This window comes from Bombina bombina, chromosome 1, assembly GCF_027579735.1.
Source record: "Bombina bombina isolate aBomBom1 chromosome 1, aBomBom1.pri, whole genome shotgun sequence".
Lineage (NCBI taxonomy): Eukaryota > Metazoa > Chordata > Amphibia > Anura > Bombinatoridae > Bombina > Bombina bombina.
The window spans coordinates 14,566,691-14,592,526 of record NC_069499.1 but is presented as its reverse complement, the minus strand read 5'-3'; the positions used below and the strand labels follow the sequence as shown (position 1 = coordinate 14,592,526).

Here is a 25,836-nt window from a genome sequence, read left to right as displayed (position 1 = left end):
TGACTGCCTGGAGATTGAACGCTTAATTTTAACTAAGCGTGGTTTTTCTGATTCGGTTACAGATACTTTAATTCAGGCACGTAAGCCTGTTACTAGGAAGATTTACCATAAGATATGGAGTAGGGTTCGGATTCCCAGGATTTTGTCCTTTCTCCAAGACGGATTGGAGAAGGGGATGTCAGCAAGTTCCTTAAAGGGACAGATTTCTGCTTTATCTATTTTGTTACACAAGCGTCTGGCAAGTGTTCCAGATGTGCAATATTTAGTCAGGCTCTGACTAGAATCAGGCCTGTATTTAGACCTATTACTCCTCCTCAAAGTTTAAATTTAGTTCTTAGAGTTCTTCAAGGGGTTCCGTTTGAACCTATGCATTTCATAGATATTAAGTTACTATCTTGGAAGGTTTTATTTCTGGTTGCTATTTCATCTGCTCACAGAGTATCTGAGCTTTCGGCATTGCAATTTGATTCTCCTTATCTTATTTTCCATGCGGATAAGGTGGTGTTACGTACTAAACATGGTTTTCTTCCTAAGGTTGTTTCAAATAGGAATATCAATCAGGAGATTGTTGTTCCTTCATTGTGTCCTAATCCTCCTTCTAAGAAGGAACGTCTGTTACATAATTTAGACGTAGTCCGTGCTTTAAAGTTTTACTTACAAGCAACTAAGGATTTTTGACAAACATCTTCTTTGTTTGTTGTTTTTTCAGGGAAACATAGGGGTCAGAAAGCTACGGCTACCTCTCTCTTTCTTTTTGGCTGAAGAGTATCATCCGTTTTGCTTATTAGACTGCTGGACAGCAGCCTCCTGAACGAATTACGGCTCATTCCACTAGGGCTGTGGCTTCCTCATGGGCATTCAAAAATGATGCTTCTGTTGAACAGATTTGCAAAGCTGCAACTTGGTCTTCTCTTCACTCTTTTTCCAAATTTTCCAAATTTGATACTTTTGCCTCTACTGAGGCTGCTTTTGGGAGAAAGGTTCTTCAAGCAGTGGTGCCTTCCGTTTAGGTTCCCTGTCTTGTCCCTCCCTTTTCATCCGTGTACTATAGCTTTGGTATTGTATCCCACAAGTAAGGATGAAATCCATGGACTCATCGTATCTTAAAAAAGAAAAGAAAATTTATGCTTACCTGATAAATTTATTTCTTTTTTGGATACGATGAGTCCACGGCCCGCCCTGTTCTAAATGAGACAGGTTAGTTATTTTTTTGTTAAACTTCAGTCACCTCTGCACCTTGGCTTTTCCTTTCTCTTCCTAAACTTCGGTCGAATGACTGGAGTGGGAGGGAAGGGAGAAGCTATATATACAGCTCTGCTGTGGTGCTCTTTGCCTCCTCCTGCTGACCAGGAGGCGTAATCCCACAAGTAAGGATGAAATCCGTGGACTCATCATATCCAAAAAGAAATAAATTTATCAGGTAAGCATAAATGTTCTTTTTTATTTTTTATTGGGCTATTAGATTAGGTGTAATTGTTTTTATTTTTGATAGTTTTGTTTATTTTTTCGTAATTTAGTGTTTATTATTTTTTGTAATTTTAGATTTTTTAATTTTTTTAGTGTTATTTTTTTTTTAATTTGTAATTTAGGTTTTTATTGGTAGTATTTTTTTATTTTATTAGAATAGTTATGTTAGGTTAATTTATAAATTAATGTTAGAAAATAGTTAATAGTTTAATTTAGTGTTTTGCGATGTGGGGGGCGGCGGTTAATAGGTTTAGTTTAGTAGTTACAATGTGGGGGGCTGGCGGTTTAGGGGTTTATACTTTATTATAGTGTTGGCGATGTGGGGGCCGGCAGTTTTGGGGTTAATAGTTTTATTTAGGTGTCGGCAGTGTCAGGGAGCAGCAGTTTAGGGGTTAATATATTTAAATAGTGTTGGCGATGTGGGTGGGCAGCAGATTACCGCACAATAACTTTATTTAATGGTCACGATGTGGGTGGGCGGGCGGCAGATTAGGGGTTAATAGGTTAAATATAGTCTTTGCTATGCGGGAGGGTGGCGGTTTAGGTAGTTTATGGGTGTTAATGTACTTTGTAACACTTTAGTTATGACTTTTGTGAAACATTTTTGTTACACAAAATCCATAACTACTGCTCTCAGATGGCGGTATGGATTGAGTCGGTATAGGCTGTAACGCAAGCATTTTAGCTTGAACGCACAACCTGTAATACCGGCGCTATCAAAATACCACACAAAAACGTAGTTTTTTGAGTGCGGAATGGACGTTGCGTTACAGGCTAAAATGCTTGCGTTACAGCTATACCGACACGACTCTTAATATGCGTTCCTAACCATTCCAGCATAATGACCAATTTTTCAGCGTTAAAAGCCAAACCGCACCGTAACGCAAAACTCATAATCTAGGTGTCTGTTTCTTAACCCCTTAATGGCTGCTGACAAACCCTGTAATCTACCGAGGCGCTTCCAGGGCTGTAGGATTGTGGGTCTTACCATTGCCGCAGCGAGACTACAGCATTTGTGCATGCTTCAATCAATGAGCCATACAGAAATATCTTGCTTATCCTACAGCACCTGAAGCCCTTGCAATGGCTGATGTACACTGTGTGACTCCAACCTTAAGGAGTTAATGAAAAATTCTGTGATTTCCCCTCCCCTGAAAAATGTCTGCCCTCCTTACGCAAGCTCGTGGGAATATAGTGCCTTGTTTGCTGCTGATGTATATGAATGACACATTGGTCCCAATTTATCAAGGTCTGTTGGACCTGGTCCGACAGACCTCGCTGAATACGGCGAGTAATACGCTCGCCGTATTCAGCATTGCACCAGTAGCTCACAAGAGCTGCTGGTGCAACGCCGCCCCCTGCTGACTCGCGGCCAATAGGCCGCCAGCAGGGAGGTGTCAATCAACCCGATCATACTCGTTCGGGTTGATTTCCGGCGATGTGTGTGCGCCTGCTCAGAGTGGGCGGACAGGGTTATGGAGTAGCGGTCTTTGTGACCACCGCTTCATAACTGCTGTTTCTGGCGAGTCTGAAGGGGGCTCCATTCGGAGCGTGATAAAAATGCCCCAATGGCTGATTTGAGACTAATATCTTGCTAAAAAAAACACAACTGCCATAACATTAAAACTTGAAATTTGTGGAATTCCTAAAGATTTTATACTTATACTTCACCACAGACTCTGTCTTGTAACAGAAACAATACAAAAAAAGTCAGTGCTAACATATGTGCAAAAGGAAAAGACAAGACATAGACTATAAGACATAAGCTTTACAATAGTGGGACAAAATACTTCACAGGGGCTGAGGTTTAAGTATAAACTCCTGATCAGACCACCGGATTGCCCCTGGTTCTCTCTGTGAGGTTTCTGAGATGCTACTTAATGCGTTTGTTGTACTTGTTTCATGTACTGCACACTTAATACTGCTCTATGTTAAAAGCAGAAACGGCCACTAATTGTGCACTTGTAAAGATAGATGAAGCGAGGCGCCATGAATTTCATATAATAATCTCATCATGAGAACAAGACCCAGGCCCGAACTGGCCATAGGGCATTGCGGGCAAATGCCCGGTGGGCCGCTGGGTGCCTTAGCCCCACCCCCTACTCCCACCCCATTTGGTATTAGCCCCGCCCCCACTCACGAGTGCTGTTGCTAGCCCCAAAATGTTATTGTGACTGTGTGACATCATGTAGTAGTGGTGCCGCTGCTGGGCTTACTGTAGGCTGTAGCACTGTTGTCAGTAGTGTACTGAGTCTGGGAGGCTGAGCTACTAACTTCACATGGAGCCCCTGTAACCATCACACGCACAAGCCCAGCCCTCTGTCAGCTGGCGCAACATTCACGCTTACAGGCTAGAGAGCTGGTTAAGGAGTAGGTGAGTTGTGCTTGTTGGTACATGTGGAATTTCACTATGGAGCTCTTTAAACAGACATTATGTTTATTCAAAGCGTTCCATAGTATAATATGCTAACGAGGGGTGTGCTGGGCCAGCAGATTGTATGGCAAAATCAGGGATAGCATAGAGGCAGCTTCATGATTTTTCTGCCTTACAGCAGGGGGATACACTGGTCATCACTGTGATGGAGGTAGGAGGAATCCCCTGAAGCACAGAGAAGCAGAGAGCACAGTACAGGCCGCTGGTGCTGGTCATCACTGTGACTAAGGTAGGGGGAATCCCCTGAAGCACAGAGAAGCAGAGAGCACAGTACAGGCCGCTGGTGCTGGTCATCACTGTGACTGAGAAAGGGGAATCCCCCGAAGCACAGAGAAGCAGAGAGCACAGTACAGGCCGCTATTGCTGGTCATCACTGTGACGGAGGTAGGGGGAATCCTCTGAAGCACAGAGAAGCAGAGAGCACAGTACAGGTCGCTGGTGCTGGTCATCACTGTGACAGAGGTAGGGGGAATCCCCTGAAGCACAGAGAAGCAGAGAGCACAGTACAGGCCGCTGGTGCTGGTCATCACTGTGACTGAGGTACACTACACTATAATAAATTAATTAACTAAATTAAATACAATTAAATAAATTACATACAATTAGCTAAATTAAATTAGCTAAAGTACAAAAAAAAACTATTTTACGGAAAATAATAAACAAATTACAGATATTTAAACTAATTACACCTAATCTAATAGCCCTATTAAAATAAAAAAGCCCCCCAAAATAAAAATAAACCCCTAGCCTAAACTAAACTACCAATAGCCCTTAAAAGGGCATTTTGCTGGGCATTGCCCCAAAGTAGTCAGCTCTTTTACCTGTAAAAAAAAATACAATCAACCCCCCACAACAGTAAAACTCACCACCCACACAACCAACCCCCTAAATAAAATACTATCTAAAAAAATCTAAGCTCCCCATTGCCCTGAAAAGGGCATTTGGATGGGCATTGCCCTTAAAAGGGCAGTTAGTCCCTAACCTAAAAATAAAACCCACCCAATACACCCTTAAAAAAACCTAACCGGGCTGAAGTCCTCAACGAAGCCGGGAGAAGTCTTCATCCAAGCCTGGTGAAGTGGTCCTCCAGACGGGCAGAAGTCTTCATCGAGACGGCATCTTCTATCTTCATCCATCCGGCGCGGAGCGGGTCCATCTTCAAGACATCTGACACGGAGCATCCTCTTCTGCCGACGGACTAACGTCGAATGAAGGTACCTTTAAGTGACGTCATCCAAGATGGCGTCCCTTAGATTCCGATTGGCTGATAGAATTCTATCAGCCAATCGGAATTAAGGTAGAAAAAATCTTATTGGCTGATGCAATCAGCCAATAGGATTGAAGTTCAATCGTATTGGCTGTTCCAATCAGCCAATAGAATGCAAGCTCAATCCTATTGGCTGATTGGATCAGCCAATAGGATTGTTTCTACCTTAATTCGGATTGGCTGATAGAATTCTATCAGCCAATCGGAATCTAAGGGACGCCATCTTGGATGACGTCACTTAAAGGTACCGTCATTCATCGTTAGCACGTCGGCAGAAGAGGATACTCCTCGTCAGATGTCTTGAAGATGGACCCGCTCCTCGCCGGATGGATGAAGATAGAAGATGCCGTCTGGATGAAGACTTCTGCCCGTCTGGAGGACCACTTCGCCCGGCTTCGTTGAGGACTTCGGCTCGGCTTGTATGAAGTCGATCTTCAGGGGGTTAGTGTTAGGTTTTTTTAAGGGTGTATTGGGTGGGTTTTATTTTTAGATTAGGGACTTTGGGCGGCAAAAGAGCTAACTTCCCTTTTAAGGGCAATGTCCATCCGAATTCCCTTTTCAGGTCAATGGGGAGCTTAGGTTTTTTTAGATAGTATTTTATTTTGGGGGTTGGTTGTGTGGGTGGTGGGTTTTACTGTTGGGGGGGGTTACTGTTTAAAGTGCTATTGGTTGTTTAGTTTAGGCTAGGTTTTTTTTTTATTTTGGGGGGCTCTTTTATTTTAATAAGGCTATTAGATTAGTTGAAATATCTGTAATTTGTTTATTATTTTCTGTAATTTAGTGTTTGTTTTTGTACTTTAGCTAATTTAATTTAGCTAATTGTATACAATTTATTTAATTGTATTTAATTTAGTTAATTTATTTAATTATAGTGTAGTGTTAGGTGTTATCGTAACTTAGGTTAGGTTTTTTTATACAGGTACTTTTGTATTTATTTTAGCTAGGTAGTTATTAAATAGTTAATAACTATTTAATAGCTATTCTACCTAGTTAAAATAAATACAAAGTTGCCTGTAAAATAAAAATAAACCCTAAAATAGCTACAATGTAAGTATTAGTTATAATGTAGCTAGCTTAGGGTTTATTTTATAGGTAAGTATTTAGTTTTAAATAGGAATAATTTAGTTAATGATAGGAATATTTATTTAGATTTATTGTAATTATATTTAAGTTAGTGGGTGTTAGGTTTAGGGTAAGACTTAGGTTTAGGGGTTAATAACTTTAATATAGTGGCGGCGACATTGGGGCGGCACATTAGGGGTTAATAAATATAATGTAGGTGTCAGCGACATTGGGGAAGGCAGAATAGGGGTTAATAAATAGTATGTAGGTGTTGGCGATGTTGAGGGCAGCAGATTAGGGGTTCATAAATATAATGTAGGTGGCGGCGGTGTCCGGAGCGGCATATTAGGGGTTAAAAATTTTATTATAGTGTTTGCGATGTGGGAGGGCCTCGGTTTAGGGGTTAATAGGTAGTTTATGGGTGTTAGTGAACTTTAGTTATGAGTTTTATGCTACAGCTTTGTGCCATAAAACTCTTAACTACTGACTTTTAAATGCGTTAGGACTCTTGACAGGGTAGGGTGTACCGCTCACTTTTTGGCCTCCCAGGACAGACTCGTAATACCGGCACTATGGAAGTCCCATAGAAAAAAGACTTTACAAAGTTTACGTAAGTCGTTTTGCGGTAAGGCCAAAGAAGTGTGCGGTGACCCTAAACCTTCAAGACTCGTAATAGCAGTGGGCGTAAAAAAGCAGCATTAGAACCTCTGAACGCTGCTTTTTTACCCTAACGCACAACTCGTAATCTAGACAACAGTAAGCAATATAACTATTTATAATACCATCTCCTTCCCCTTGACTGTCCATGTTTTTATTCTCCCTCCATGTCTCTCTCTCTATGTTTAGTAAATGTTTTATACTAGTGTATTATGTGATCAATGGAACAAAACAAGAAAACATCAAATTTAGTGCATCCATTGCAGATTTCCACTCTTTTATTTTAATGGCAGTGAATGAAATGTCATTTTGTTGTTTTATTCAGAATTTGGATTCTTTGTTTTATAAATGTCTATCACCTAGCTTACAAGTTTTGCGTTTGTGTTTTAACGCTGAAAAAATGGTAATTTCATTGTTAAAACGGCACCGCAGCTATTACAAGTCTTGTCGGTATATCTGTACCGCGAGCCTTTTAGCCGGTAACGCAATGTCAGTTCCGCACATGACACGGAAAAATTACGTTTTTTCATGGGACTTCCATAGCGCAGCCATTACAAGTTTTGCGGTGAGGCTAAAAAGCTTGTGTTGCAGTCTATACCGACATGATCCGTTTCGCAACCTGAGACCAGTAGTTATGAGTTTTACGCAACAAATCTGTTACATAAAACTCATAACTAAACTGTCACAAAGTACACTAACACACTAAACTACATATTAACCCCTAAACCAAGGCCCTCCTGCATTGCAAACACTATATTAAAGTTATTATATGCAAAGTACCCCTTTTATACTGGGGGTACCATTGCATTCCTATTGGCTGAAAAATTCGAATCACCCAATAGAATGAGAGCTGCTTAAATCCTATTGTCTGATTTGAATAGCCAATACGATTTTAGCAGCCCTAATTCCTATTGGCTGATTCAAATTTTTCAGCCAATAGGAATGCAATGGTACCCTCAGTATAAAAAGGGTACCTTGCATTTGAATCCTCAGTGTGCGGAGGACGATCGCATGAAGAGGACCTCCACATCGGATCGATGGACCTCTGCCTTAGACCTCCACCTGGACCTCTGCCTTGGACCTTCGCCTGGACCTGTGCCTCGCTTTCGCAGGGATGAAGAAGATGCCGCAATGGATGAAGATGGAGCCGCCTGGATGATGATGGAGCTTCAATCATTGAAGCGGGACTTCAACAACTGTGAGTACCTAAAAAGGTGTTAGTGTTAGGTTTTTTTAAGGTTTTTTGGGGCGGGGTTTTTTTAGCATAGGGTGGGTACTCTTAAAAGAGCTGAATTCCATTTTAAGGGCAGTAAAAGAGCTGTATGCCCTTTTCAGGGCAATGCCCATACAAATGCCCTCTTCAGGGCAATGGGTAGATTAGGTTTTTTTATTTTGTGGGTTTAAGGGGGTGGGGGGTTTGTAATGTTAGTGGGTCTTTGTATTTTTTTTTTAAAGGGACAGTATACACTCATTTTCATATAACTGCATGTAATAGACACTACTATAAAGAATAATATGCACAGATACTGATATAAAAATCCAGTATAAAACTGTTTAAAAACTTACTTAGAAGCTGTCAGTTTGGCTCTGTTGAAAAGGTAACTGGAAAGCCCACTGCAAGTGGGAAATAAGACACCCCCCCCTCCCCCTTCTTTTGCATATGAAAAGACCCTCTACACAATCAGGAGCAAGCTGGAGTAGGTAGCTGAGCGTATTCACATAAAACTTTGGGGCTTGGTTAGGAGTCTGAAAATCAGAGCAATGTTATTTAAAAATAAGCAAAACTATACATTAATTTTAAAAAAAAACTTTATGGGCTATATAAATAGATTATCTACAAAACATTTATGCAAAGAAAAAATGAGTGTATAATGTCCCTTTAAGAAAAAAGAGCTGATATCTTTAAGGCAATGCCCTACAAAAGGCCCCATTAAAGGCTATTGGTAGTTTATTCTAGATTAGGTTTCTATTATCTTAGAGTGTTTTTTTTTTTAAATGGGTATTAGAATAGGAATAATTTTTATTATTTTGGATAATGCGTTTGTTATTTTGTGTAATGTTTTTTTTTCGTTTTGGGGTGGGTTTTTATTTTTAGATAAAAAAGGCCATTTTAAGGACCCTTGGTAGTTTATTATAGATTAGGGTTTTTATTTTTTTAAAAGGGTATTACAATAGGAATAATTTTTATTATTTTGAATAATTTTGTTTGTTATTTTTTTGTAATAGTAGTTTTCTTTATTTTTTTGTAATTTTAGTGGGGTTTTTTTGTATTGGTTGTTTTTTTTGTAATGTTTTGTAATTTTAGGTTTTAGTGTAAGGCAGCTTAGGTTTTATTTTACAGGTAAGTTTGTATTTATTTTAACTAGGTAGTTAGTAAATAGTTAATAACTATTTACTAACTAGTCTACCAAAATAAAATAAATACAAACTTGCCTCTAAAATAAAAATAAAAACCTAAGCTAGCTACAATATAACTGTTATAATGTAGCTAGCTTAGGTTTTATTTCACAGGTAAGTATGTATTTAGTTTTAAATAGGTATTAGTTAGTTAATAATTGTAGCTTTAATTTAGCTCTATTTTAATTATGTTAAAGTTAGGGGGTGTTAGGTTTAGGGTTAGAGTTACGGTTAGGTTTATTTTTAGGGGTTAATAGTTTAATTTAGGTTGTTGCGATGTGGGGGCTGGTGGTTTTGGGGTTAATAGCTTTATTTAGTGGCAGCGATGTCGGGGGCGGCGGAATGGGGTTAATACATTTAGTATAGTGGTGGTGATATTGGGAGAGGCAGATTAGGGGTTAATAACATTATGTAGGTGTCGGGGGCAGCAGATTAGGGGTGTTTAGACTTAGGGTTTATGTTAGGGTGTTAGGTTTAAACGTTAATTTTTTCCCCAATAGACATCAATGGGGCTGCGTTACGGAGCTTTTTCATTCCGCGCTTCAGGTATTTTGTTTTCTAACCCGCTCTCCCCATTGTCTATGGGGGAAGCGTGCACAAACACGTCAAAACAGCGCTTGTATTTTGTGTGGTATGGAGCTCAACGCAACCATATCTCACGCACAAGCCGGCTGTTTCAAAACTTGTAATGACTGCGCTATAGAGGGTGAACTCGTAATCTACCTGAATATGTTCTCTTAGGGCTGGAGATGTAAAATTGCCACAGCAGCACCAATATGTCCTTTTTACTATTTATAAAGTACAATAAATTCATACAGGAATATCAGTAAACACTAAAGTTTAAATGGTTGCTGCATTAACCAGTGTATAGTTTTTATAATATCTGCACTCGTGTAGGATTTAAGACTGATTTGCCAGTGGGATAGGTTATGTAGCATCTGGCTTTTGGGAGGATTTGGTGATATCCCATATTTAAATGTTAGCCAAGCTGAAGTGCTTTTTGAGAAGAAATCTGCATGTGTTGAAGTTAACTGCTTAGACATCTCAGTCCTATTTTGCATTGTAACCTGTAAAATTGTGTTAACGTTTTGCAATTTACAGACAGGCTTGTTTTTTTCACAGAATGTCTTTGTCCCAAAATGGGATTGTAACTAGCCATTCTTTAAAGATCTTGTTATACACTTCTTAAACCTGGACTTGTCTAAGAAATTAGCATATGAGCCTACCTAGGTTTAGTTTTCAACTAAGACTACCAAAAGAACAAAGCAAAATTGGTGATAAAAGTAAATTGTAAAGTTGTTTAAAATTGCATGCCCTGTTTGAATCATGAGTTTATTTTGGACTTGACTGTCCCTTTAATATAACTGTTGGTTATGCAAAACTAGGGAATGGGTAATAAAGAGATAATCTATCTTTTTGACCAGTAAAAATTCTGGTGTAGGCTGTCCCTTTAAGTGACAGGAATGATTATTTATCCACATGAAAAGGTGTCATTTTAATCTTTGGCTTCTTTTTTTAAGATAACTGTTTGTACCTTATATGTAGATGGAAGCCTGCAGTGCCTGCGCTTTATTGTATGCATTAATCATGATAGAAAAGTAACTGGAACTCCTGATGTTTCAGAACTACATTACCCATGTGTTTAGGCACTCTGAAGTCTAGTTGAGCATCATGGGAAATGTAGTTCTAAAACATCTCGAGGGCCAAGGTTCCCCATCTTTGACTTAATACAATAGTATACCGTTAAATAAGAAATGGGGGGGGGGGGGGGTTAGAGTGCGCTGCTTTGCCTTAAATGCCGAGGCCTATTTTTGGTCCCAGTCCGGCCCTGACAAGACCCCTCATATCCTCACAAGGGTCTAGCAATGCTGCATCAGATTTATATTGCACTACCTAAGATACAGTCACCATATAAAACACAATATTTTACCTTAGTCTGGATTAAGGTGGGATTAGCATCTGAGCGCCAGGGCACACTTGCTGAGTTCTGTTCAGTCCCATCACTTATTACATCAGACTCTTCTGGGCACTAAATAACAAGAAACATTAATGTGAACATATGTGTGCACAGCAGAATTACTATAGTACCTACATATGTGTGCACAGCAGAATTGCTATAGTACCTACATATGTGTGCACAGCAGAATTACTATAGTACCTACATATGTGTGCACAGCAGAATTACTATAGTACCTACATATGTGTGCACAGCAGAATTGCTATAGTACCTACATATGTGTGCACAGCAGACTTGCTATAGTACCTACATATGTGTGCACAGCAGAATTACTATAGTACCTACATATGTGTGCACAGCAGAATTGCTATAGTACCTACATATGTGTGCACAGCAGACTTGCTATAGTACCTACATATGTGTGCACAGCAGAATTACTATAGTACCTACATAAGTGTGCACAGCAGACTTGCTATAGTACCTACATATGTGTGCACAGCAGAATTACTATAGTACCTACATAAGTGTGCACAGCAGAATTACTATAGTACCTACATATGTGTGCACAGCAGAATTACTATAGTACCTACATATGTGTGCACAGCAGAATTGCTATAGTACTTACATATGTGTGCACAGCAGACTTGCTATAGTACCTACATATGTGTGCACAGCAGAATTACTATAGTACCTACATATGTGTGCACAGCAGAATTACTATAGTACCTACATATGTGTGCACAGCAGAATTACTATAGTACCTACATATCTGTGCACAGCAGAATTGCTATAGTACCTACATATGTGTGCACAGCAGAATTACTATAGTACCTACATATTCATTACTATGATACGATTGTGTATGGTATGAGTGGGGTCTACAGTAAATAAAAGGGGAAATAGAAAAGTAAAAAGCAGGAGATCTGGGACCTACACAATAGCGCATATTCACAAGCATACACTAAGCATTGAGAGTTCTCTAAAGCACAACCCATCTTCTCAATTCCTACATTATCTGTGGATAATACAGAACCTTATTTATTATCTTTATTATCTACATTTACCTGAAACATAAAAAATGCCAGTCACACTGGTTGTGCAGATCTGCTATACATGTACCCAGTGATTTATAGCCTCCTATAACACAGAGGTTTGTTTTTACTGAGCACAATTCAGACAAAAGTCATTGGTCGCCTCAGTATTAAGGAAACCAGAGAGCCCAGCCCTGTATGTACTGATAAACCTACTCCATTAGAATAACATGTAAGCAGGACATCCAGTCACACACATACGTCAGCTGATCTCCCTGTCACATGCGTGTGTCAGCTGATCTCCCTGTCACATGCGTGTGTCAGCTGATCTCCCGGTCACATGCACTTGCCAGGGACATAAAGTGAGTAAATAGATCTTGCCGGAGCGGAGATATTTTATTTATAAAGCTGCAGGACAGTAAAAGAGGCTACAGTGTACATTATTACATTGCACCAACTGTACCAGCTAAGGAAATAAGACATGTGAGAGACCTATGAGTATATGAGACATGTGAGAGACCTATGAGTATATGAAGAAATGAGACATGTGAGACACCTATGAGTATATGAAGAAATGAGACATGTGAGAGACCTATGAGTATATGAGACATGTGAGAGACCTATGAGTATATGAGACATGTGAGAGATCTATGAGTATATAAAGAAATGAGACATGAGAGAGAGACATATAGGAGCATATAAAACATACGATAGGCACACAAGGATACAAAATGTATGAGAGACACATGAGGGTACGAGATGTACAAGACAAACATGAGGATATGAGACGTATGATAGGCACAAGGATACAAGATGTATGAGAGACACGAGACGTATGAGAGACACAAGGATACGAGACGTATTAGAGACACAAGGATACGAGATGTATGAGAGACACATATGAGGATACAAGACGTATGAGAGACATATGAGGATACAGGATGTATGAGAGACACACATGCAGATACAGGATGTATGAGAGACACACATGCAGATACGAGACTTACGAGACACACATGAGGATACGAGATGTACAAGACACACATGAGGATATGAGACATATGATAGGCACAAGGATATGAGACGTATGAGAGACACGAGACGTATGAGAGACACAAGGATACGAGACGTATGAGAGACACGAGGATACAAGATGTATGAGAGACACATATGAGGATACAAGATGTATGAGAGACACATATGAGGATACAAGATGTATGAGAGACACATATGAGGATACAAGATGTATGAGAGACATATGAGGATACAAGACGTATGAGAGACACATGAGGATACAAGACGTATGAGAGACACATGAGGATACAAGACGTATGAGAGACACATGAGGATACAAGATGTATGAGAGACACATGAGGATACAAGATGTATGAGAGACACATGAGGATACAAGATGTATGAGAAACTCATGAGGATACAAGACGTATGAGAGACATATGAGGATACAGGATGTATTAGAGACACATGGGAATACAAGACATATGTGGATACAAGACGTATGAGAGACACATGAGGATACAAGACATATGGGAGACACATATGAGGATACAAGACGTATGAGAGACATGTTGATACAAGACATATGAGGATACAAGACATATGAGGATACAAGACATATGAGAGACACATGAGGATACAAGACATATGAGGATACAAGACATATGAGGATACAAGACATATGAGAGACACATGAGGATACAAGACATATGAGGATACAAGTCTTATGAGAGACACATGAGGATACAAGACATATGAGGATACAAGACATATGAGGATACAAGACATATGAGAGACACATGAGGATACAAGACATATGAGGATACAAGACATATGAGGATACAAGTCTTATGAGAGACACATGAGGATACAAGACATATGAGGATACAAGACATATGAGGATACAAGACATATGAGAGACACATGAGGATACAAGACATATGAGGATACAAGTCTTATGAGAGACACATGAAGATACAAGACATATGAGGATACAAGACATATGAGAGACACATGAGGATACAAGACATATGAGGATACAAGTCTTATGAGAGACACATGAAGATACAAGACATATGAGGATACAAGACATATGAGAGACACATGAGGATACAAGACATATGAGAGACACATGAGGATACAAGACATATGAGAGACACACATGAGGATACGAGGCATTTGAAAGACACACATGAGGATACAAGATGTACGAGTATGAGGGACACATGAGGATACAGGACATATGAGAGACATGCGGATACAAGACGTATAAGGGACACATGAGGATACAAGACGTATGAGAGACATATGCGGATACAAGACGTATGAGAGACACATATGAGGCTACAAGATGTATGAGAGACATATGAGGATACAAGACGTATGAGACACACATGAGGATACAAGACGTATGAGAGACATATGAGGATACAAGACGTATGAGAGACACACATGAGGATACAAGACGTATGAGAGACACACATGGAGATACAAGACGTATGAGAGACACACATGAGGATACAAGACATGTGAGAGACACATATGAGGATACAAGATGTACGAGAGACATGTGAGGATAAAAGACGTATGCAAGACACATGAGGATACAAGACGTACGAGAGACACATATGAGGATACAAGACGTACGAGAGACACATATGAGGATACAAGACGTATGGGAGACACATATGAGGATACAAGACGTATTAGAGACACAAATGATACAAGACGTATGAGAGACACATGAGGATACAAGACGTATGGGAGACACATATGAGGATACAAGACGTATGGGAGACACATATGAGGATACAAGACGTATGGGAGACACATATGAGGATACAAGACATATGGGAGACACATATGAGGATACAAGACGTATTAGAGACACAAATGATACAAGACGTATGAGAGACACATGAGGATACAAGACGTATGGGAGACACATATGAGGATACAAGACGTATGGGAGACACATATGTGCATACAAGACGTATGGGAGACACATATGAGGATACAAGACGTATGGGAGACACATATGAGGATACAAGACGTATGGGAGACACATATGTGCATACAAGACGTATGGGAGACACATATGAGGATACAAAACGTATGAGAGACACATGAGGATACAAGACGTATGGGAGACACATATGAAGATACAAGACGTATGGGAGACACATGAGGATACAAGATGTATGGGAGACACATATGAGGATGCAAGACATATGGGAGACACATATGAGGATACAAGACGTATGGGAGACACATATGAGGATACAAAACGTATGGGAGACACATATGAGGATACAAGACGTATGGGAGACACATATGATACAAGACGTATGAGAGACACATATGAGGATACAAGACGTATTAGAGACACAAATGATACAAGACGTATGAGAGACATATGAGGATACAAGACGTATGGGAGACACATATGAGGATACAAGACGTATGGGAGACACATATGAGGATACAAGACGTATGAGAGACATATGAGGATACAAAACATATGAGAGACACATGAGGATACAAGACATATGGGAGACACATATTAGTATACAAGACGTATTAGAAAAAAGAAATATATCCAGAACAAGAATTTGAAAATCAGTTGTAGCTTTATTCCTTAAAATTGTATGATGACAACATACAACAACACAGGGTTAGTGAAGACGAAAAAACTTCTGACCGGTTTCGGTCGTATTGACCGTAATCATAGAATGACACCTGTTGGGGGGTGCGCCCTTTTAAGTCTGACACTATATGTTGATTGGTTAAAAACAACGAGACTTCAAAACTTAACCCTATACATACCATAATAACATTCTGTGCAGATAGTTAACACTTAGTAAGTAAACAAATAGATGAAGATGTATAATACAAATAATAATAATTGTAACTTAAATATTATATACATATATACACACTATATATTTGGGATGCCAATGATTTTAGAAATTAAACAAAGGAGAAAACACATTATAAAAGACTGGACACATTATATGGAATGACTACTTCTTAAGTATATATATATATATATATGCATGCATACATGCATACGTACACATGCACATATACATACACACATACAAACATACACATCCACACCTACATACACATATACATACACCTGTACATGTATACGTACAGTTTTGCTATCTATTCTACACATAGGATCCATACTATATGCCATACTAAATATTCAACCTGATTTAAATTGGGTTCATAAGGCATATATTATCCACAAACAGATCACTATCAAATAATATTAATAAATCAAAAAAAAGGGGGATCTATCAGTCATGAATAACTGAACAGATTTATGGATAAAAATGTATATTGTCCTATGCAAAAGAGCGATAGTTGTGTGAATATCATAACAATTGGGGAAAATAAGAATGTGTATATGTAGCTTAATTAAAGTGTCCTATAACTCGCTATTTTCTAATATCCATTACTACAATTAGTGGAACAACTTAATTACAGTGGGATAGAAATAATGAACGATATCCAATTATAATGGTTTATTTTTGCCAGTGGTTTATAGCATCATACTCTGAGTTATAACCATTAGGCAAAAGACACTTTGTTTTAAAAATCCAATAGATTTCTTGTTTACTAAGGATGGACAACTTATCTCCACCCCTTGGTGGTGTGCCAATTTGTTCAATGGCCTGCCATTTAAAAGTTGTGACATCCTGGTTATGATACTCAATAAAATGAGTGGAAAGAGCCGAACATGTTTTTTTACTAGAAATATAAGACAGGTGTTCTTTTACACGCTTGCCTACCTCCCTAGTGGTCCTACCTGTATATTGTCTCCTACATTGGGTGCATTCTATGATGTAAATGACAAATTTGCTCCTACAATTTATGCATCCCCTAGTCTGGAACTCCTCACCTGTTACATGGGACCTAAATGTGGGAGAAATATTGATGTGATCACAAGAGGTACATACTTTCCTTCCACATTTAAAGGTGCCATTATGTATTAACCAAGATGAGCCAGAGGTACCTGCTGTCTGTAACATACTGGGAGCCAAAATATTCCCTATTGTCACATTTCGTTTAGGTACAAACATGCACCCTTGTTTTATTTCATCTTTCAATTGTTTGTCTCCCATAAGAATGGGTAAGTTGTTTTTGATTGATTGGAATATGACGTAATGAATCTCAATTGTTTTTTAGTGTCACTCTGGTGTTGTTTTTGTTGATATGATGACAAGCGCTTCTAAGCATTCTGAAGCCCAATTCCTCTCAGAGTACAGTGTTTGTCAGAGGGATGTGAAGAGAGTATCGCCTATTGATTTGATGGTCGTAGGGATTCATCTCCTACCTCCCTTTTCAGATCAACGATATACTCTTATACCATTACCTCTGCTGATACTTTTTCAGTACTGGTTTGGCTATCTGCTATATGTGGGTGGGTGTCTTTCGGTAAGTATGTATCATTATTTAAGACACCTCAGCTATGGTTTGGTGCTTTATGTATTTATATAAAGTTTTAAATATATGTATTGTACTTATATTTGCCATGAGTCAGGTCTATGTATATTTCCTTTTGCAGACTGTCAGTTTCAGTTTAGGAAGCATGTTTTAGGAAGTTATTTTACTTACCTGGGGTATAGTCCTTTTTTTCAAATTGACAGTTTTTTCTTTAAATTTCGTAGACAAAATTAGGCTGGCAAGGCGGCAAAATGCTGTTATTTATTGCGTCATTTTTGGCGCAAGAATGTTTTTTGCCGTGAAGGTACGTCTTTGTTGACGCAAGTTCATCATTTCCGGCATCTTAGTTAATGCCAGGTTTTCTTGCACGAGGTTGCATCTGTTATGACGCAAGTTGCGTCATTTCCGGATGTTGTTGGCGCCAAAAAATTATCAACTTCCCTTTGCGTCGTGCATCATACTTGGCGCCAAAAAAATTAGTTTATTTTTCACCGCTCTTCCTATATGCCTCTTCCCTTCTATATGCTCAGAGGATCTTGGATCGCAGAACCGAATCTTGGATCTCGTACCTTGCATTGAAGATTCAGTGTATGGCAGCGACCGTATGAAGAGGATGCTCCGCACTGCCGGGATGAAGATTGTTTAAGCGGGACTTCAAAAACTTTAAGTGGATCGTCTTGAGTTTAGTGTTAGGTTTTTTTTTAATGTTTTTTTGAGTGGGTTTTATTTTTAGATTAGGGTTTGGGTAGTAAAAAAACTATATGCCCTTTTAAGGGCAATGCCCATCCAAATGCCCTTTTCAGGGCAATGGGTAGCTTAGGTTTTTTAGATTGTTTTTTTATTTTATTTTGTGGGTTTGGGGGGGTTGGGGTTTGTAATGTTAGTGGGTAGTTGTATTTTTGTTTCACAAAAAGAGCTGATTTCTTTAGGGCAATGCCCTACAAACGGCCCTTTTAAAGGGCCATTGGTAGTTTATTCTAGATTAGGTTTTTTATTTTGGGGTGTTTTTTTTTTAATGGGTATTAGAATAAGAATCATTTTATTATTTTTGATAATTTGTTTATTTTGTGTAATGTATATTTTTAGGGGGTGTTTGTTTTTTTGTAGCAAAATAGCTATTTAACTTAGGGCAATGCCCTACAAAATGCCCTTTTAAGGGCCCTTGGTAGTTTATTTTAGATTATGCTTTTTATTTTGGGGTGGGTTTTTTGTTGTTGTTTTTTTAAAGGGTATTAGAATAGGAATATTTTTTATTTTTTTTGGATAATTTCGTTGTAACTTGTAATGGTAGTTTTTTTTGTTGTTGTAATTTTAGGTTTTAGTGTAAGGTAGTTTAGGTTTTATTTCACAGGTAAGTTTGTATTTATTTTAACTAGGTAGTTAGTAAATAGTTAATAACTATTTACTAACTAGTCTACCTAGTTAAAATAAATGCAAACTTAACTGTGAAATAAAAATAAAACCTAAGCTAGATACAATGTAACTATTAGTTATATTGTAGCTAGCTTAGGTTTTATTGCACAGGTAAGTTACTTTGTATTTAGATTTAAACAGGAATTATTTAGTTAATAATTGTAACTTTAATTTAGCTATATATTTTAATTATGTTAAAGTTAGGGGGTGTTAGGGTTAGGGGTTAATATAGTTTAATTAAGGTTGTTGAGATCTGGGGGCCGGCGGTTTAGGGGTTAATAGGTTTAGTTAGTGTCAGCGATGTGGAGGGGGGGTGCGGTTTAGGGGTTAATAGGTTTAGTTAGTGATGTGGGGGGGGCGGTTTAGGGGTTAATAGGTTTAGGTAGTGTTAGTGTGGGGGGGGGCGATTTAGGGGTTAATAGCTTTATTTAGTGGCGGTGGCGATTTAACATAATTTTGTTTCGGCAATCGCCGGAACATTAGCTAGAAATAACAATTCAGTCCGTAATAAAGTTTCAGTCTGACATTAATTCAGTACAGTTTCGAATGCATCCGAATTTCAAAATTCGGAATGACACAAATAAATTCTGAAACCGAATTACCGACACATAGCGAATTATTATGAATGTCTCTAACCGGATTTTTTTATGTCCCGAATCAAAACGAAGCAAACCAAATTTTTCGATCGCACACAATTCTAATGAGGATACAAGACTTATGAGAGACACATGAGGATACAAAACGTATGAGAGACACATGAGGATACAAGACGTATGAAAGACACACATGAGGATATGAGACACATGAGGATATGAGACACATGAGGATACGAGATGTATGAGAGGCCAGGAATGCAGAGCAGAGTGCGCAGAGAGAGGCCAGAGGTGCAGAGCAGAGAGGGGGGAGGTGCAGAGCAGAGAGGGCAGAGGTGCAGAGCAGAGAGGGCAGAGGTGCAGAGCAGAGAGGGCGGAGGTGCAGAGCAGAGAGGGCAGAGGTGCAGAGCAGAGAGGGCGGAGGTGCAGAGCAGAGAGGGCGGAGGTGCAGAGCAGAGAGGGCGGAGGTGCAGAGCAGAGAGGGCGGAGGTGCAGAGCAGAGAGGGAGGAGGTGCAGAGTAGGGAGGGCGGAGGTGCAGAGCAGAGAGGGCGGAGGTGCAGAGCAGAGAGGGCGGAGGTGCAGAGCAGAGAGGGCGGAGGTGCAGAGCAGAGAGGGCAGAGGTGCAGAGCAGAGAGGGCAGAGGTGCAGAGCAGAGAGGGCGGAGGTGCAGAGCAGAGAGGGCGGAGGTGCAGAGCAGAGAGGGAGGAGGTGCAGAGTAGGGAGGGCGGAGGTGCAGAGCAGAAGGCCTAAGAAACAGAGCATGACATTGGAAGCCAGATGAAGCAGAGACAACAGGGAGCAGAGCAGACAAGTAGTCAGCAAGTCTAAAAAACATTAAAGGGACATGAAACCTAAAATGTTTCTTTCATGTTTCAGATAGATCACATCATTTTAAACAACTTTCCAATTTACTTCTATTATTCATTTTTGGTATGCTTTATTAAAGGGACAGTCAACACAAAAATCATTATTGTTTAAAGAGATAGCCAACACCTTTACTACCCATTCCCCTGCTTTGCACAACCAACTGTGTTATATTAATAACCTTTATAACCTATAAACCTATAAATTTCTGTCTGTTTCTATGTCTGCATTTCACAACAGGGGACTGCTAGTTCATGTGAGCCATATAGATAACATTGAGCTCATGCCCGTGAGTTCTATCAACACTGCACTAATTGGCTTAAATGCAAGTCAATCTATACTATATTCGCATTTGTAACGTGTCCGTCACCGACGCCAGTTCCGCACGCATCCTCAAAGGAATTTTGGTAGCATGAGGCAGCCAAAAGAATGTTGGCGCTGCCAAAAGATTTCACCAGCGAAGGCAAAACGGAGCATTACAAAAAATAAAATAGCCGCGCGTAATAAGTATAAAAAAAAAACAAAAAACTAATCATCCGCAATAAGTATTTTTTTAAAAAAAACTTAACCTCCCGCTCGAAGTATTAAGAAAAAAAAAATGAAAAAAAGCTACCTTATAAAATTATTAACCCCTAAATATGCAAAACCCAACATCGCAAACTACCTAATACATCTATTAACCCCTAATCCGCAACGCCCCACAACGCATTAAACATAATTTACCTATTAACTCCTAAACCGCCAACCCCCACAATGCAAAAAAAAAAATTTCATGACTAAGTCCCCTAACCTTAATTACATAAAAAAATACTACATTACAGAAAATAAAAAATGGCTAACATTACAATAAATAATAAACCACATTATCGAAAATAAAAAAATTAAACCTAATCCCTATGAAAATAAAAACACCCCCTAATCTAAGAATAAACTACCAATAGCCCTTAAAAAGGCTTTTTGTAGGGAATTGCTCTAAAGAAATCAGCTCTTTTACATTAAAAATATACTAAGCCCCCCCTCTAACATTAAAACCCCCCGCCCACCAAACCCCCCAAAATAAAAAAAAACCTAACACTAATAAACCTAAACTACCAATTCCCCCTAAAGGGGCATTTGTATGGGCATTGTCCTTAAAAGGGCATTCAGCTCTTTTTCAAATTGCCCAAAAAACCCTAATATTAAAAAAAAACAACTAACACTAATAAACCTAAACTACCATTTGTATGGGCATTGCCCTTAAAAGGGCATTCAGCTCTTTTTCAAATTGCCCAAAAAACTCTAATATAAAAAAAACAAAAAACTAACACTAAAGCCCCAAATAGGTACTCACGGTTCCTGAAGTCCGGCGAAGAAGGTCTTCTTTCAGGTGGGTCCATCATCTTCATCCACAGTGAAGGCGACACAAAGCGGTGTTCCCAGATGTGGCGATTCTCGGCAGCGCCGATCCTCAGCAGCGTGGAGGCTCCTCTTTATGTGATCATCCTCTGCACACTAAAGATTAATTGCAAGGTACCCCATATTTATCGGGGTATCTTGCATTTTTATTGACTGACATTTTCACATCAGCCAATAGGATGACAGCAACTGAAATCTTATTGGCTGTTGAACAGCCAATAGGATAAGAGCAACTGAAATTTCATTGGCTGGTTAACAGCCAATAAGATTTCCGTTGCTCTCATCCTATTGGTTGTTCACCAGCCAATAAGATTTCACTTGCTCTTGGTTTCAGTGTGCGGCGGACGATCGCATGAAGAGGAGGTTCCACGCCACAGAGGATCGCCGCCGCGGGGACCGGCGCAGAGGATCGCCGCCGCCGTAATACCACTCCTGTAATACCACTCTGCGCCGCATTCGCTGTGGTTGAAGAAGACCTTCACCGCCGGACTTCAGGAACCGTGAGTGAGTACCTATTTGGGGCTTTAGTGTTTTTTTTTTTTTTTAATTAGGGTTTTTTGGGCAACTTGAAAAAGAGCTGAATGCGCTTTTAAGGGCAATGCCCATACAAATGCCCCTTTAGGGGCAATGGGTAGTTTAGGTTTATTAGTGTTAGTTTTTTTTACTTTAAAAATATTTAAATAAAAAGTCATGTGATCAGGGGGCTGTCAGAAGATGCTTAGATACAAGGTAATCACAGAGATAAAAAAGTGTAGTAATATAACCATGTTTTCTGTGCAAAAACATAAATTATGCTTACTTGATAATTTCATTTCCATTGTTACGAGGAGAGTCCACGGCTTCATTCATTACTTGTGGGAAATATAGAACCTGGCCACCAGGAGGAGGCAAAGACACCCCAGCCAAAGGTTTAAATACCTCTCCCACTCCCCTCATTCTGCCGAGGGAACAAGGAACAGTAGATGAAATATCAGGGTATAAAAAGGTGTCAGAAGAAAAAATAAAAGAAATGTATGTCCGCCCAACGGAGAACCGGCCAGGAGTTGTGGACTCTCCTCGTAATGATGGAAATTATCAGGTAAGCATAATTTATGTTTTCCATCTAATACGAGGAGAGTCCACAGCTTTATTCATTACTTGTGAGAAACAAATACCCAAGCTCTAGAGTACACTGAATGAGAAACGGGAAGGTAAAAAGGAGGCGGACCATATTCTGAGGGCACCACAGCCTGCAAAACTTTTCTCCCAAAAGCAGCTTCAGCCGAAGCAAAAACATCAAATTTGTAAAAGGTATGTATGGAGGACCAGGTAGCCGCCTTACAAATCTGCTCTATAGAGGCCTCATTCTTAAAGGCCCAAGAAGAAGCCACAGCTCTAGTTGAGTGAGCCATAATCTCTGAGGAGGCTTATGACCTGCTGTTTCATAAGCCAAACAAATCATGCTCCTCAGCCAAAAGGATAGGGAACTAGAAGAAGCCTTCTGCCCCTTGAGCTTCCCCGCATAAACAACAAAAAAAGCAGAAGTTTGTCTGAAATCCTTCGTAGCCTGAAGATAGAATTTCAAGGCTTGAACCACATTCAAGTTATGAAGTAACCTTTCTTTCTTTCTTTCTTTCTTTCTTTCTTTCTTTCTTTCTTTCTTTCTTTCTTTCTTTCTTTCTTTCTTTCTTTCTTTCTTTCTTTCTTTCGAAGAAGGTTTAGGACAAAAAGAAGGAACCACAATCTCCTGATTAATGTTGTGCTCAGACACAACCTTAGGGAGAAATCCCAGTCCAGTGCAAATGACAGCCTTATCTGTATGGAAAACCAGATAAGGGGGCTCACATTGCAAGGATGCTAATTCAGACACTCTGCGTGTCGAAGCAATGGCCAGTAGAAAAAGGACCTTCTAACACAGAGTCTTAATGTCAAGAGAATGCATAGGCTCAAACGGAGGCTCCTGCAAAACCTTCAAAACCAAATTCAAACTTCAAGGAGGAGCAGAATGTCTAAAAAAAGACTGAATATCATGAAGCTCAGCTAGCTTCTTGTTTAACAGCACAGATAGAGCTGAAATCTGTCCCCTTAAGGAACTGGCGGCAAGTCCCTTCTCCAGACCATCCTGGAGGAAGGAAAGAATTTTGGATTCCTTGACCTTATGCCAGGAATATCCACGAGATTCACACCAGAGTAAGTAGGTCCTCCACACCTTATGATAGATGAGACGGGTAACAGGCTTTCTGGCTTGAATGAGAGTATCAATCACCCACTCAGAAAAACCTCTTCTGGCAAAGACTAAGTATTCAATCTCCTCGCAGTCAGCCTCAGAGAATCTAGATTCTGATGCACAAAGAAGCCCTGTACTAGCAGATCCCTGCGACAGGGCAACCTCCATGGAGGGGAGGATGACATCCCCACTAGATCCGCAAACCACGTCCTACGCAGCCACGATGGAGCAATTACAATAGTTGATGCTTGCTCCTGTTTGATGCGTGCCACTACACAAGGTAGAAGTGGTAACGGTGGAAATATGTACCACTAGGTTGAATCCCCAAGGCAATGCTAAGGCATCTATCAACTCCGCCAGGGGAATCCCTAGACCGTGACCCATATCGGAGTAGCTTGCAGTTGAGTCTGGACACCATGAAATCTACGGAGTCGCCCAACTGTAGCAAATCTCTGCAAACACTTCGGGGTGAAGAGACCTGTGACAAAACCAATCTCGCCATTGTACATTGGAGGGCCTGTTATGGAACATTCTTTGGGCTGGAGGTACATGGGCTTAAGGATACCCAGAGACTGCATGGAAATATGGAATGTTATATGCTGGACACCCCATGTACTTTCATAACTCTGTCTTATGTCTATGTCACCCTGTATCCATAAATACAGGATGGGTACAGGGTGTGAGTGCCCCTTGTGGGAGCAATTGTGACTCTATAAGCCAAGTGGGCATAAAAGACTTTATAGCTAATAAGAACTGTTCCTATATTCTCTAATAAGATGTATTCTATGTATGTTTCAGATCTGATTGTGTCTCAGGAGTCTGTCTGGGTAAACTGATTGTGTCCTTGTGTGATTATGTTAACTAGACTGCCCAACATCAGATTGTCTGAGTAAACGTTCTTCCCTAGTTAATTAACTTAATATGTTAATCTGTTTTACCTGTCAATAGACAATTGTTAGAGGTTTGATGCATTGTTCATATGTCTGCTTTACTGTTAAACCCATGGCCTCTGTAACCTGAAGCCAGGGTGTATAAATCTGTGTGCTGCCTTCAAATAAAGTAGACATTCTGTTTTAAACCTGAAACTGGCTGGGTTGTGAATTGCTGATTCCCTATGCAGGACATTGTTCATCTGGTATTAACCCTTGGTACACAGTTGGTACCGTAACATTGGTGGCAGCGACGGAATGAACCTTATCGCCCAGAAGAGCAACTACACAAGCCAGTAACCTCAGGAAGAGGGGGATTATTACAATACTGACTAAGATGGAAAAGAGAAAAGTACATTTTGCAGCTTTTAAAAACTTCCTGGAAACAGAAGGAGAGATTGATGGGTACCTTGCGGATTTTGAGAGGCAATGTGCACTACACAAGGTACCCGCAGAGGACTGGGTCACGATATTATCTGGAAAATTATCCGGCCGGGCCAGAGAGGCTTTTCGGGCCATTCCAGATGAGGAAGTCAGGGATTATAATACTGTAAAAGAGGCTCTGCTCTCCAGGTATGCGGTTACACAGGAGGCATACCGGAGGCGGTTCAGAGACACTGTTAAATTAGCTGGAGATTCCTACCTTGAGTGGGCATGTAAGGTGCACCGCACAGCAGCTCACTGGATAGCG

General features: G+C 39.8%; 1 protein-coding gene across 4 annotated transcripts in view; it reads right to left on the bottom strand.

Annotated features, from left to right (window-relative positions):
• CLBA1 (clathrin binding box of aftiphilin containing 1) overlaps positions 1 to 25,836 on the bottom strand; it is a 66,722-nt gene that overhangs the window by 5,974 nt on the left and 34,912 nt on the right. For all 4 annotated transcript variants that reach the window (XM_053697209.1, XM_053697229.1, XM_053697215.1 and 1 more), the window contains exon 6: positions 11,215 to 11,313. In XM_053697209.1, the coding sequence (XP_053553184.1) occupies positions 11,215 to 11,313 (99 nt within the window). The remainder of the gene's footprint in view (positions 1 to 11,214; positions 11,314 to 25,836) is intronic.